Source organism: Canis lupus, chromosome 33, assembly GCF_003254725.2.
Source record: "Canis lupus dingo isolate Sandy chromosome 33, ASM325472v2, whole genome shotgun sequence".
Taxonomy (NCBI): Eukaryota; Metazoa; Chordata; class Mammalia; order Carnivora; family Canidae; genus Canis; species Canis lupus.
In genome coordinates, this window is record NC_064275.1 from 8,208,643 (window position 1) to 8,223,834 (window position 15,192).

General features: G+C 39.2%; 1 protein-coding gene across 5 annotated transcripts in view; it reads left to right on the forward strand.

Moving 5' to 3' along the window:
• CEP97 (centrosomal protein 97) overlaps positions 1 to 15,192 on the forward strand; it is a 40,351-nt gene that overhangs the window by 16,973 nt on the left and 8,186 nt on the right. For 2 of the 5 annotated variants that reach the window (XR_004811672.2, XM_025415767.3), the window contains 8 exons: positions 1,905 to 2,047; positions 2,678 to 2,836; positions 4,009 to 4,110; positions 5,997 to 6,110; positions 6,667 to 6,833; positions 9,064 to 9,228; positions 10,739 to 10,872; positions 12,952 to 13,726. Coding sequence is in view for 4 of the 5 variants with exons in the window: in XM_025415767.3 (XP_025271552.1) it covers positions 1,905 to 2,047; positions 2,678 to 2,836; positions 4,009 to 4,110; positions 5,997 to 6,110; positions 6,667 to 6,833; positions 9,064 to 9,228; positions 10,739 to 10,872; positions 12,952 to 13,726 (1,759 nt within the window). In the remaining variant the exon portion in view is untranslated. Of the gene's footprint in view, positions 1 to 132; positions 433 to 1,904; positions 2,048 to 2,677; positions 2,837 to 4,008; positions 4,111 to 5,996; positions 6,111 to 6,666; positions 6,834 to 9,063; positions 9,229 to 10,738; positions 10,873 to 12,951; positions 13,727 to 13,883; positions 15,184 to 15,192 lie in introns of those variants that run through there. The other 3 variants (XM_035710059.2, XM_025415786.3, XM_035710058.2) reach the window with 3 other exon arrangements.

A 15,192-nucleotide genomic window follows, 5' to 3' on the forward strand; every position in this document is an offset into this window, starting at 1 on the left:
ATGCGGGGCTGTGGGCGTCGCGGGGCCGCGCTCCCCTCTGGGAGTTGTAGTTCCCGGCTGCTGCCTCGCTCTGCGGCTTTGCGGCGAGGGCCGGGCTGAGGACTACATTCCCAGGGCCCTTTGCGCGGCCGGGCGCCTGGCTCCCGCGCTTCTGAGGCTGCCCGGGTGGTGGGTTTCGGGCTGCGGTGACCTTTCCTGGGTGTTTACTTTGAATTCTGGGTCCCCGAGGGAAAATTGCCGGAGCTCCCTCCTTGGCTTTACGCCTTTCCCTTCTCCTCTCGGCTCCCCGTCACGTTCAGGAAATCGTCTTTCAAACCTAGCTCCCGAGACCGACGTTAACCCCTTTTTTGGAAGTGTTCGGTGGCCGTGATAAGATCTCGGGGGACCAAGAGCCCCAGTTCCCCACCCCTGGTTCTGGGAGCAGGACCTGAGGTCGGTTCGGTCGCTCCCCAGCGCGTGCGGGCTTCCGTGGCCCGGAGTCGCCTGGCAGGAGCCGAGCTCCTTTGTTTTGGTTACAGCCCCGAGGCTCCGCAGCTGCCTTCTGGGTCGGGGGTCGGACGGCGGGTCGAGGCCTCCCCGGGGCTTGGGTCGGGGTCGTTATCGGGGGCCGCGATTCCGGGCGGGGGGCGGAGGTTCCATGAGGTCTGTCGACCCCGTGGAATTTTCCTTCGGACAGCACACAGCGTTCACCCAATTCCCAGGGGCTCCCCACGACCACCCCCAAATGCTGGGATCCAGTAGCCAATGAAAACACGTTGAGACCTTTCAGGAGAGCAACCTCGCATAATTATTTCCTACAGTAATCTTAATCTGGGTATAAATTTGAAATTGGCAGGTTCTGCGGCCCCACCCCTTTTTGATGATCTGCTTCTCTTGAACTCCACCTCTTGGGTCCACCAAGGGAACTTAAAATAATAGCAGTGAACAGCCTCAGAGCGCTTGTTATAGGAGCCAGACGATGTACTGAGTGCCCTTTTCTTTTCTTTTTTTCTTTTCTTTTTTTTTTTTTTTGCATGCTCTCATTTTCTCTGTAGACTAACGTTATAAGGCAGGTATTATTATCACTCGCATCTTACAGAGTGGAAAAGTGAGCCCCAAAGAGATCAATAACCTGTTCAAGATACCACAGTGGTTAATGGGAAGCCAGGATTTGAATGTCTGTGAAACTAAATTACGTTTTTGAGTGCTGGATGCCAGGAATGGGGCTGCTTTGTTTATATGGTTTCTCTTTTCATCCCCACCTCAATTTAATTAATTAGGTGTATTGTTCCCTTTTTGTAGATAAGTTAACTGAATTATACTTTGATTTTTAAAAAGTTTGGGCACTTTAGAATATACTGGTAGTTAGGTTGTAAGCAGGTTGATCTCTATCAAAAGGTTAGTTCCATTTGAAAAATACAATCATTACTTAGCCACAAAATATGGAAGTAATAGTTCCTATTTATTTATTTATTGAATGAGAGAGAGGGTGCATGGGCCTGTGCTTCACCTGTGCTGGCCATGGGGGATGAAGGGGTAGGGGAGAAGAGGAGAGGGAGAGAATCTTAAGGGTGGAGCTGATGGAGGGCTCCATCCCACCACCCTGAGGTTATGACCTGAGCCCAAGGACCCAACCGCCCAGGCCCCCAATAGTTCTTATTTCATTGTGAAAAATTCCAAAATATTAGATCATAAAAACTTGAGCAGAGTATCACAAATTTCTAGGTGTAATATGATATTTCTGAGGGAAGGTGAGCAATTTCAATCTGTGGTCATTTAGAACTCAATTGCCTTAGTTTTTTAAATCTTGATACTTATTATATGCTCCAGTGTTTTCTAACTCTAACTATAGAGTTTGTGAATGTAATTCTATTCCTATGGTCAGTTATTGTATTTGTGTTTTGTAACAATTTCTCTATTTCAAGGATCAGTGGTCAACTGGTCAGGACAGGGGCTACAGAAATTAAGTCCAAACTTACCCTGTGAAGCTGATATTCATACTTTGATTCTGGATAAAAATCAGATTATTAAGTTGGAAAATCTTGAGAAATGCCGACGATTAATACAGGTAGGTACTGTTATCTGGGAAATAGTTATATAAGACCAGTTCATTATTATACAAAACAATAAAATAACGTTAACGAAAAGTAACTCGGCAAGCTGGGAAAGCAGTAAATGTTACCTTAACTTTTTACATGACAGTTTTCCTTGAAGATAAACACATTTGTGCTACATTTAAAATAGACTAGTGAAGGAAGCATTTATTTAAAAAAACAAAGCATATTATGTTGGCAAAGCATTGTGTTGTTAAGATAACCCTTTACATCATGATGGAGGTAAAGAGTTCATGCATTCTGTCAACAAAAGATGGACTCCTCATCTGTCTGGCACTGTTCTAGATTTTGACAGGATTAGGACCTCATTCTAGTGGAACTCACATTCTCAAGTAGTTGCTCTGTTAAAAATGTTTTCTCTTGAACAGTTGAAGAGGGTCTGATTGCTCAGCTTTATGTATATTTTCCATTGCTTAGGAACAACTTAACAACAAATATTTACATTGTAGCATATTTAGACAAAATATTTGAGAAGTTCAAATCAGGTTTGTATATTTGGGAATGTTTGGCCATTTAACCACCCTCATGTGAAAGTAATATGCATATTTTATTTCTAAGAGTAATGATATGTTTTCTTTCCACAGTTGTCAGTGGCTAATAATCGGCTGGTGCGAATGATGGGTGTGGCCAAACTGACCCAACTGCGGGTTTTAAATTTGCCTCATAATAGCATTGGCTATGTGGAAGGGCTGAAGGATCTAGTACATTTGGAATGGCTGAATTTGGCAGGAAATAATCTCAAGGTGAATTGTTTCTTTTGTCTTTTAGTACTTACAAATTTTTTTTTATTTGTAAAAGTATTCACTGCAAAAAAAATTCAAGCAGTATAGAAATAAATAGAATAAAAAGTAAAAGTACCTACTCTCACTTCCCAGGGATACTTTCAGTTAACATAAACAGAAGAAAAAATAATTTATTTTGAAATACATAATGTAGTATAATATTCTTTTAGATGTGGAAAAGAATTGTCTGTATTATACTTAGAAAAATAGTGAAACAATGAAATGTTAGCAGGGCTACTATATCATGCTGAATTACGCTGTAAGTAAATGTTAAATAGTATAGAGGAGAATATAATGTTTCAAAAGTCAAGAGATCTGGATTCTCCGATTCTCCTTCTATCCCTTAGTAACTTTTTTTTTTTTAAGAGTTCATTTATTTATTCATGATAAACAGATAAGAGAGACAGAGGCAGAGGGAGAAGCAGGCTCCATGCAGGGAGTCCGACATGGGACTCGATCCCATGACCGTGGGATCATGCCCTGGGCCAAAGGCAGATGCACAACCGCTGAGCCACCCAGGCATTCCAGTAACTATATTTTTGTGTAAAAAATATATTTGTGTCTTATTTTTAATATGTTAGATGAGGGGACTCAATTAAGTGCTATTAATAGCTCACTCACTTATTGATCAGTTACTTTATGCTATGTACTATTCTAGGCACCTTAACTGTACTAACTCATTCACTGCCATGACAGCCTATGAAGTGGGTATACTCGTTATGTCTGTTGCGTAAATGAGAAACTGAAGTACTGAGAAATAAAGTAACTTGCTTAACATAGCCAGGAGGTTGCAGAGCCAGGATATGAATCCATGCAGTTCCACTCCTCTCTTAACTTGTAAACTCTGTATACTATATCAGCTGTCCTGTGTTATTACTAAGGTTTTTTTCAAGCTGTAAATATCTGGGATGATAGGATCCTCTATTCTCAGAGAGTTAATGATGGTAGAGGCTTGCTACGTAACAATTTAACCAAATTCTGTTGTTACTACTTCCGCTTTCTCTTGCTAAACTCTGCTCCTCTGCTCCCAGTAATAAGCAGAGGAGGCAGGAGACTCAGGTGTGAGGAACTAGGGAAGAATTTCATTTTTTGATTTGTGTACGTGAACTAGTGCGATGCTTTTCTTATGATAGGCCATGGAACAAATCAGTAGCTGCGCAGCTCTACAGCACCTTGATTTATCAGACAATAACATACCCCAGATAGGTGATCTATCTAAATTGGTGTCACTGAAGGTAAGTGTGTCATTTCTGACATTTTCATGTCATTTCTGAAATTTTATACTAATATGTCAGAAGAAAGTGATCTGATTGGCCTAAAATAAGCCTACTCTGTATGAAGAACAGATTGTGTACATTATGATAAAAATTCTATTAGAGTACCAGAAATTAAGTATGCGGCTCTTTGTTGTTAGTTGCTATAATTGACTTATTTTAACTAAAACTGGTCATTGTAGTTAAGGTTAACTCTTACTTGCCGTCCTATGAACATAATGAAGTCCCGTTTATGCCCAGCCAACACTAGCAGCTTTAGCTATTTGATATGTAATGTGTTGGTGAGGTTGAGAGTGATCATTCCTGAATTTGAGTCTGTTTTTTTAAATTGGGATTGCTTGTTTTAGGTATCACTAAATTATCAAAAGTAATTTCACTTTATTTTAAAAGTAAACCTGTAGAGTATAGTACTTTTTACGGAGTGGAAATGTATCATGCCATCAAATAAACAGTTACAATTATAGCTTCAGAAACATGTAGGCTTTTTCCATGTTTTTGCATCATTAGATATTATTCCCATCAGACAAATTCATTAAACCTTGGAAGCCATATTATTAGCTCAACTTTCCCCACATCTTTAACATAAGTCATTTTTAGTGACAATTACTCTAAACAATCTAATGTGTCCAGATAGTACGAGAATTCAGATGAACTAAAGGAGTTTTTTTTTCTGTAATGATTATTTTATCAGAAGCCTGGGTATTCAAAGCCTTCAGTTGTTTTTCATTGTTGCTGACTCACTTTGAGTCAGCTTCATCTTCAAGTAGCATGTTGTTCCTTTCTTAAATTCTTAGTTTCTAAGAGAATACAATTGTAAATTATAGGTTGTGGATTACCTCTTTCTCTATTGGAAAATTAGCTTTGTATGTGATTGTTTTAATGAATGTTTTATTTCACCTCTCTCATCCTTTATTTTGATTGAACTTTTAAAATTTTATTTATTTATTTATTTATTTATTTATTATTTATTTATTTATTTATTTATTTATTTATTTATTTATTTATTTATTTATTTTAGAGAGAGAGCATGTGAGGGGGTAGGGGGGCCAGAGAGAGAGGGAGAGAGAGAATTTTAAGCAGGCTCCCTGTCCAGACCAGAGCCCATCGAGGGGCTTGATCTCATGACCCTGAGATCATGACTCGAGCCAAAATCAAGAAACAGAAGCTTGACAATTGAGTTACCTCAGTACCCCTTGATTTTTTTTTTAAGATTTTATTTTTTTATTTTGTATTTTTTAAAGATTTATTTATTTATTTATTTATTTATTTATTTATTATTTATTTATGATAAAGAGAGGTGGGGAGCAGAGACACAGGAGGAGGGAGAAGCAGGCTCCATGCCGGGAGCCCAAAGTGGGACTCCAGGATCGTGCCCTGGCCCAAAGGCAGGCACTAAACCGCTGAGCTACCCAGGGATCCCCTAAGATTTTATTTTTAAGTAATCTCCACCCAACCTGGGGCTTGAATTCACAACACTGAGATCAAGAATCACATGCTGTATTGTCTGAGCCACCCAGGTGCCCCAATTTTGATTTTTTAAAAGGAAATGAGCAATATGTTGGAGATTGCTCAAGTTTTAATAACTTAAATCTCAAAAAATGCTAGTTACACCAAGCATGTGTTCTTGGACAAATCTTTAAACTTTCTTGAGCTTAAAATATGGACATGAAAAGAGAGAGCTGGACCAGAAGATCACCTAGGACCCTTGTAGCACGAATAGTCTTTGTTTTTTAAGTGATGAAAAGTCTAATAAAATAGATTCCTTTATTTTTATATGCACCATTTTGGTTATGTCAAAATAGATCATAATCTTTTTATTTGTAATTCATCCTGTTTTTACTTTCAAGACCCTGCTTTTACATGGAAACATCATCACCTCTCTTAGAATGGCACCTGCTTATCTACCCAGGAGTCTTGCTATACTTTCCTTGGCAGAAAATGAAATCCGGGACTTAAATGAGGTAAAATTTGAGGGTATTCTGTGGGATCCAGGAAACTGCAAAGTATGGAAGAGACTCAGGAGAGAGTTGTGACCTCATTTATAAACCGTGTATATCTTGGAAGACATTACCAAAAAGATGAAACACTTGACTCAAAATGATCGTTATTTTTCTTTCTACTTTTTCTTAATGTTAGTGGGTCATTAAGGCTTAATTTCATTTGTAATGCTGCAACTATCATTCCATCCAGAACTGATTTGTGGTAGAGGTGTAACTACATTAAAGGGGTCAATAAGTGATACTGTGCACTTTTGCTGCTATTATGTCTTCAAAATAGGATTTTCTCTGTTAGAAAACACTGCTGATACTCTGTAAGGGATTTTGTGCAGCAGGGACAAATAGTCATACTGATGGAATTTTGAAAGTCAGTGGATAATATCAGAGTGTTACTTGTTGCTTTTCAGAACAAGAGGGAAATTGTTACATTCTCAAACTACCAAAGATATGTACTCAAAGGAAGCCCTGTGCTTGATACTAAATAGTCCATTTCATTCAACAAAGATATCCTTTGTTCCAGATCTCTTTTTTGGCATCCTTAACTGAATTGGAACAGTTGTCGATCATGAACAATCCTTGTGTGATGGCAACACCATCCATTCCAGGGTTTGACTATCGGCCATACATCGTCAGCTGGTGCTTAAACCTCAGAGTCCTAGATGGATATGTGATTTCTCAGAAGGAAAGGTGAACATGACGTCTTTAACATCACATTTATCATGGTTGTTTTGAAAAGACTGCTTACTACAGATTAATAAACTGAATATTTTTTTAATGTGTATTTATAAATTAAGATTATTAATGCAATCATATAGGAAACTATATACTGGTCATTTAGGATTTTCTATCCTTTCCAAGAAAAAATAAGATCAATATCAGCCCGAGAGGTAGGGTTTAGTGAGTTTAACTTAATGCCCAACATATAAGAATTTGATTTCTGAAAGTTCTTTTGTTAAGTAGTTTGCGGGGCTTAGAGTATTTTCTGTTGAAATTATATGGATGCTGTATAGAGTCTCAGATAATTAATGTACTCACTTTTTGATGGTTCAGAAAGATTATTTTTTTCCTGGTTACTAGGGAGTTTCAGCCAACTTCCAGCAGAGTAGCTAAAATTAAAAGGACAGACAATATTAAGTGTTGATGGGTATGTGGAGTATGAGTATGTGGAACTCTCGTACTCTGTTCTCAGAGTGTAAATGGTGCAACTACTTTGAAAAAATGGCATATTTAGTGAAGCTAAATATGCAAATACCGTATGACCTAGCAATCTGGCTTCTGGTATATACCCTACAGAAATAGGTGCTTATGTGTCCCAAGAGACATACACAAGCATGTTCTTAGTAGCTTTACTCATAATAGCTGCAAACATTTCAGAGCTATTTGGTACATTTGGAAACAACCCAAATGTCAGTCCAAAGGGAGAGAGTGAGTGAGTGTGGGTGGGAGGAAGTGCAGAGGGAAAGAGAATCTTAAGCAGGCTCCATACCCATTGTGGAGCCAAGGGCAAGGCTTGCTTGATCCTATAACCCTGAGATCATGACCTGAGCGGAAATCAAGAGTTGGACGCTTATTGACTGAGTCACCCAGGTGCCCTGATCTTTATTTAATACATGGACTCGTTCATGGAGGAAATACTTCAAATTATTTTTATTAGGTAGAATAAAATTTTTATCCTTAGACTAAGTTTGAGAGTTCATGATATCAGTTAATCAGCTAGGCATGCTTCATATCTCATTGTGGAAAAGTTTTTCCTTTCTTGTGATATTGGCAAATCACGTAAAACTAATCTCATTTTATTTACACCATGACTCTTGCATGATTTTACCAGTTATTAATGGTCCAGTTTTTTTTTAGTCCATAATAGAACTTGGGTGGCTTGACAGTTTTGAACTGTAGAGTTCGTATGATGTCGATAACTTAATATCAAAGTCCAAGTAAAGGGCTGTGGGTTGAAAGTAATTTTCAAACTATTTATAATGCTGAGTTAATGCTATAAAAATAGAAAAAGAATACCAAAATGATCCAACCTCAACTTCAAGTTGAGCCTCTCCCTCTGCCTATGTCTCTCCTGAATAAATAAAATTAAAAAAAAATGGAAATATATATGCAAAAGTAAACAGTAATGTAATGACTTCCCATGAATCCATTATCCAATTTCTACAGTTTGCTATATTATGTTCTTCTATATTATGTTCAAGCAAATCTCAAACTACATGTAATTTCAACTGTGGATATTTCAGCATATATCTCTAAAAGATAAGGGCTCTTAATGAAATAATTACAATACTAGGGACGCCTGGGTGGCTCAGCAGTTGAGTGTCTGCCTTTGGCTCAGAGCATGATCCCGGAGGCCCAGGATCGAGTCCCACATGGGGCTCCCTGCATGGAGCCTGCTTTTCTCTGCCTATGTCTTTGCCCCTCCCTCTCTCTCTCTCTCTGTCTATCCTTCTGTCTGTCTGTCTATCTATCTATCTCTAATGAATAAATAAATATATTTTAAAAATAAATAAATAAAAATGATGAGTTGATGGTTCACTAGCATCCTCCAGCTGTGACCAATTAGCATTTCTTTTAACTGTCATGAACTTTGGATTTAAATGTAATTGATGTATTTAAGTACTTTAGTTTGATAGTGAAGAGAGAAAATACTCATTGATTCTTTGAAAATAATTTAAAAATATTTAGAACAATGAATGCAATTCTGTGGAAGTGCCCCCTAAGCAAGAAAAAGGTTTAAAACATTATAAAGGGTAAAAGGAGTGAATCAGAAGGAAAGATTTTTTTTTAAAACTTAACTGAATTTTATTTATAAGTCATCCAGTGATGCTGTAAATTAAGAAGGAAGATCATTGTTGCTTCAAAATATATCTTGTCTATGCTGATGTCATCTCCTCTACTGTATGTTCTCCAAATCCAGCTTGAAAGCTGAATGGCTCTATAGTCAAGGCAAGGGGAGAGCATATCGGCCAGGCCAGCATATCCAGCTTGTCCAGTATCTGGCTACAGTCTGTCCTCTCACTTCCACGCTGGGTCTTCAAACTGCAGAGGATGCCAAACTAGAGAAGATTCTGAGCAAACAGAGGTAAGCCTCTTTATTTATAGCAGCTGAGGAAATCATAAGTGAAAATAATTCTGAGTCTTTCCTGCATGGGTTAAGTAGGACTGAATGAAGTGCTATGACCCCCATTTCTGGGCACTGGGACCCCTTGTCACTGCAGCAGTCCTATTGGGGAACTAAACCATGCAGTGCCGTCAAGCTTGCTCTGCAGCAGCTGCAATGTTAATTTCCTGAGTAGTGAGAGTCAAGCAGTATAGGAGGAGCCTGAGATTTTCTTTTTCTTTTTTTTTTTTTTATATTTTATTTATTAGCATGAGTAGGGGTAGGGGCAGAGGAAGAAAATGAGAGAGAGAGAGAATCTGGAGCAAACTCTGTGCTGAGCACATGGAGTCCAATTCAGGGCTTGATCTCATGACCCTGAGATCATGACCTGAGCCAAAATCAAGGGTCAGTCACTCAAGGAACTGAGCCACTCAGGTGCCCTGACACTGGGATTTTTAAAAAATATATATTTGCCCTTTAATGTAGGTGTTTCATATGAGTTTTTTATTTTACTTTCATTTTTATTTTTTTAAATGAAATTAGCCAACATATAGTACATCATTAGTTTCACATGTAGTGTTCAATAATTCAGTTGTGTACAACACCCAGTGCTCATCACATCACACGCCTTTCTGAATAGTTGTCACCTATTTACCCCTCTATCTCCCTCCCCTGCAGCAACTCTGTTTGTTTCCTATAGTTAAGAGTCTCTCTTGGGGGATCCCTGGGTGGCTCAGCAGTTTAGTGCCTGCCTTCAGCCCAGGGCGTGATTCTGGAGATCCCGGATTGAGTCCCACATCAGGCTCCCTGCAGGGAGCCTGCTTCTCCCTCTGCCTGTGTCTCTGCCTCTCTCTCTCTCTCTGTCTCTTGTGAATAAATAAATAAAATCTTGAAAAAAAAAAAAGTTTCTCCTGGTTTTTCTCCCTCTCTGATGACTTCCCATTCAGTTTTCCCTCCCATCACCTATGATTCTCTGCGCTGTTTCTTATATTCCACATGTGAGTGAAACCTCATATGGATTTTTTAATACTAACATTAAGAAGTGAAGCTAGATCACTTCTTTTTATCAGAGATCCTGCCTTTGAGTGTTTACGCACGTATGTGTCTATGTGATTGTGGTTAAAAATAAGTTTCTTGGGCAGCCCAGGTGGTTCAGCGGTTTAGTGCCGTCTTCAGCCCAGGGTGTGATCCTGGAGACCCGGAATCAAGTCCCACATCAGGCTCCTTGCATGGAGCCTGTTTCTCCCTCTGTCTGTGTCTCTGCCTCTCTCTCCGTGTGTCTCTCATGAGTAAATAAAATCTTTAAAAAAAATAAGTTTCTTAACCTTACTATCCAATGCTTTCAAACGAGACTTTGTAATTTGGTGGTGATTAAAGATAACTACTTTGAAAACTTGTAAATGTCTACCTTTTTGACAGTATTATATAAGAAGCAGGAAAACTTTGTATTTGTGGTTTGTGTTAAATGACATCAGAGATTATTGGTTTTTAGGTTTCACCAGAGACAGTTGATGAACCAAAGCCAGAGTGAAGAGCTAGCTCCTCTTGCTCCTGTTGAAACAAAAGCACCCCTTGTACCTGAGCATTCAAGCCCTGTTCAAGATGGCCAGATAGTCCAGGAAAGCGGTATGAAATTAACTGATCTCTGATCCTTTTTCTCCAAGTTCAATCTGTTGAGTACCATAAAACAGAAAAAAGTACATATTTTCATAATTTTTGGTTTGTTAAGTGAACATTTAGGTCTTATATGTATGTATATGTACAGACATACATGTAAAACTATATTTTAAAGTATTTATTATTATTTTTGTCACTGGTAACTTTTTAACGTTTTTTACTTTAATTCCGGTTATAGTTAGCACACATTGCTATATTAGTTTCAGTTGTACAATACGGTGATTAAACAATTCTATGCATTACTCAGTGCTCATCTTGATAAGTGCCCTCCTTAATCCCCATCACCTATTTGACCCATCCCTCCACCCACTTCTTCTCTGGTAACCATCAGTTTGTTCTTTATAGTTAAGAGTTTGTTTCTTGGTTTGTCTCGTTCTCTCTCTTTCCTTTGCTCATCTGTTTCATTTCTTAAATTTCACATATGAGTGGCATGTGGTATTTGTCTTTCTCTGACTTATTTCACTTAGCAGTATACTCTCTAGATCCATCCATTGTTGTTGGAAACAGCAAGATTTTATTCCTTATAATGCCTGAATATGAATCCATTGTGTGTATGTGTATATATACATATATCTCATAGCTTCTTTATCCGTTCACCTATGGATGGACACTTGGGCTATTCCATAATTTGGCAATTATAAATAATGCTGCAGTAAATAGAGGAGTGCATGTGTCCCTTTGAATTAGTGTTTTTGTATTTTTTTTTTTTAAGATTTTATTTATTTATTCATGAGAGACAGAGAGGCAGAGACATGGCAAAGGGAGAAGTAGGCTCCCTATGGGGAGCCTGATGAGGGATTCAATCCCAGGACCCCGGAATTATGACCTGAGCCAAAGGTAGATAGATGCTCAACCACTGAGCCACTCAGGCATCCCATTTTTTGTATTTTTTGGGTAAATCCCTAGTAGTTAGATCACTGGATCATAGAATAGTTCTATTTTTAACTTTTTGAGGAACATCATTCTATTTTCCACAATGGCTGCACCATTTGCATTCTCACCAACAGTGCATGAGGGTTCCTTTTTCTCCACATTCTTGCCATCAATTGTTGTTTCTCGTGTTTTTGATTTTAGCCATTCTGACAGTTGTGACAGTTGTGAGGTGATAACTCATTGTAGTTTTGATTTGAGTGATATTGAGCATTTTTCTTGTGTTTGTTAGCCATCTGGATGCTTTCTTTGAAGATATGTCTATTCGTGTCTTCTGATTTTTAATTGGATTATTTATTTTTGGCCTATTGAGTTGTATCAGTTCCTTTTTTTTTTTTAAGATTTTTATTTACTTATTCATGAGAGATGCAGAGAGAGAGAGAGAGAGAGAGATTGGCAGAGACACAGGCAGAGGGAAGAAGCAGGCTCCCTGCAGGGAGCCTGACGCGGGACTCAATCTTCGATCTCCAGATCATGCCCTGGGCTGAAGGCAGGGCTAAACCGCTGAGCCACCCAGGCTGCCTGAGTTGTATCAGTTCTTTATATATTTTGGATACTAACCTCTTATTGGATATGTCATTTGCAAATATCTTCTCCAGTCCTGTAGGTTGCCTTTTAGTTTTGTTGATTGTTTCCTTCACTGTGCTTTATTTCTAATTTTTAAAAAACATTCAGAGAGTTGCTACCTTTTGTATTGACCTGATACTTTAATTATTCTAAGATTATTGCAAAAATTCATTTTCTTGGGGCTCCTGGGTGGTTCATTGGTTGAGCATCTGCCTTTGGCTCAGGTCGTGATCCCAGGTTCCTGGGATTGAGTCCTGCATCGGGCTTCCACAGGGAGCCTGTTTTCCCTCTGCCTATGTCTCTGCCTCTCTCTCTGTGTCTCTCATGAGTAAATAAATAAAATCTTAAAAAAAAAGAATTCACTTTTTAAAAAGTCTTTGGTTTGATGTTTTAGGCATATTGGAGGAAATCACCAAAGCATTTTATTGCATTTTACTGTATTTTAGGGGTTAGATTTCATTACAAAGATACAACTATAGAAACACTTTTAAATATTTAGTAGTTTCAATGACACTTTGTTGATTCTTCTAGAGCCTGTCATCCAAGTCAATTCTTGGGTTGGGATTAACAGTAATGATGATCAATTATATGCTGTTAAGAATAACTTTCCAGCCTCTGCACACAATACAAGATATTCTCGAAATGACCTGCACTTGGAAGACATACAGACTGATGAGGACAAGTTAAACTGTAGTCTTCTCTCTTCAGAGTCTACTTTTATGCCAGTTGCATCAGGACTCTCTCCAGTATCACCTACAGTTGAGCTGAGGCTACAAGGCATTAACTTGGGCCTAGAAGATGATGGTGTTGGAGATGAATCTGTGAAAGGGCTGGAACACCAGGACTTTAATAAGGAAGAGGAGAAGGCTTTTTGGACTACAAATGAGAATTCTGTTCAAATGAAGGAAAGTGTCATCAGCACAGAGGTAAATGAGAAGGGTGGACTATTACCTTGTCTAGAGCCAACAGTAACTAGTGCTGTCTTGAAGGATGACACCCACAGTCTTACATCTTTTCCTGAGTCAGTTGGACACAGTGTCTTCCATACACAGCCAGATCATGAAGAAACCATGTCTCAATCAGCTTCAGAGAGACTTGCCTGTGGAGTTTTAACCCAGAGATCTGTTGCTTTGGGACAAGATAAAGTTGCACTTCAAAAGTTGAATGAAGCAGCCACCAAACTTCAGGCCTGTTGGCGGGGCTTTTATGCCAGGAACTACAACCCCCAAGCTAAAGATGTGCGTCATGAAATTCGGCTGCGCAGAATGCAGGAACACATTGTTTGCTTAACTGATGAAATAAGGAGGTAGGTCAAAAGTCCTTGGTTAGGTGCTGTCTTGTTGATTTGAGAGTGTCGGAATGTTACAGTTCAGTCAGAGCGCTGAACCATTGCTGTTGTGGTCAGGACACTTCATCCTGTGTTGCCATTCTTGGTTTCCTTGTCTCCTATAACATACTGAAAGCATCTTGAGGACAGAAACTGCCTTTCACATCAACACTGCAAGCATGGCAGTTGGTGCATTGATGCAGCACAGCAATACATGTCGACAATTGCTTGTCTTATAGATATTTATAAACTTAAACATAGGTACAGAAAATGTGGAAAAACTGATTAAGTATAGGAATGAGAAGATGAGAAAGTCTACATAGAACCCAGTAGGTGCATAGAATTAAAGTAAGGAGTGGGGATTTAAAAGGGACTAAAATTCTGGGGCAATGGTAGGAGTTATTCCTCACTTCTGTGACTCGCATTTTACTGACTTCCAGCCAGGAAAGTTAGGAGTTCATAAATTTATTTTGAGTATTGCAACTAGCAATATTTATTAACATTATCAAGTGGGAGGGAGGAGGCAGTAAAAGAGACTGAGAAGGGACAACCAGTGTGATAGGATGATGGAGAGTGTGTGTGTGTCCACTTTGATAGGGAAATGTTCTGGGAGAGAAGAGAGGTACTGTAGGGACGACAGAGGATTATGTATTTAGAAGCTGGAGATTATTGGTGACTGTACTGGGACTATCCTCAGGTTTGATGATTTGCTAAACAGACTCACAAAACTAAGGGAAGCCATTCCATTCATGACTATGGTGTATTACAGTGAAAGGATACAGATCAAAGTCAGCAAAGAAAAAAGGTGCTTAGGGCAGAGTCCAGAGAGCAGGCACACGCTTCTAGGTGTCTTCTTCCAGTGGTGTTGTATAGAGAGGGCTTGAGTCTCCTGGCAGTGACGTGTGACAACGCAGAAGTATTGCCAACCAGGGAAGCTCACTGAAGCCCTGACATGCAGGGTTTTTATGGAGTACCCGTATGACTGACCTAACTACTTAGCTCCTACCCAGAGTCAGACTGATAACAGTGTCTGTATCAGGGCTCTAGGTGAACAAAACACGTATTCAATGTAGTCAAAATGACTTTTAGCGTAAACTATCTAGTTTGGCCCCAAACCCCACATTCACAGATACTCTTATCAAGCAGGGTATTCCATGGGCTTGGATGTCATGTCCAGTCATGTCGGGGAGACGGTCGAAGCCTGTCTTCTTGTTGGAATGTGTAGGGTTTGAACACACCAAGCCTGCTGAGTTAACCCTTTCCTGCCCAGTGAATTTCCTAAGAGCAGCTTCAGTGAATAGTGGAATCAGGCAGTTTGGAATGCATTGAATAGTGGAGGGGTGATGAGTGAGTGTAGCTCGTTCTTTTTTTTTTGGGGGGGGGGACCCTGTTTGGGGTATGTTGCTGGAGGAGAATCTGGAGTTAAGGAAGATTCTTTTTTAAAG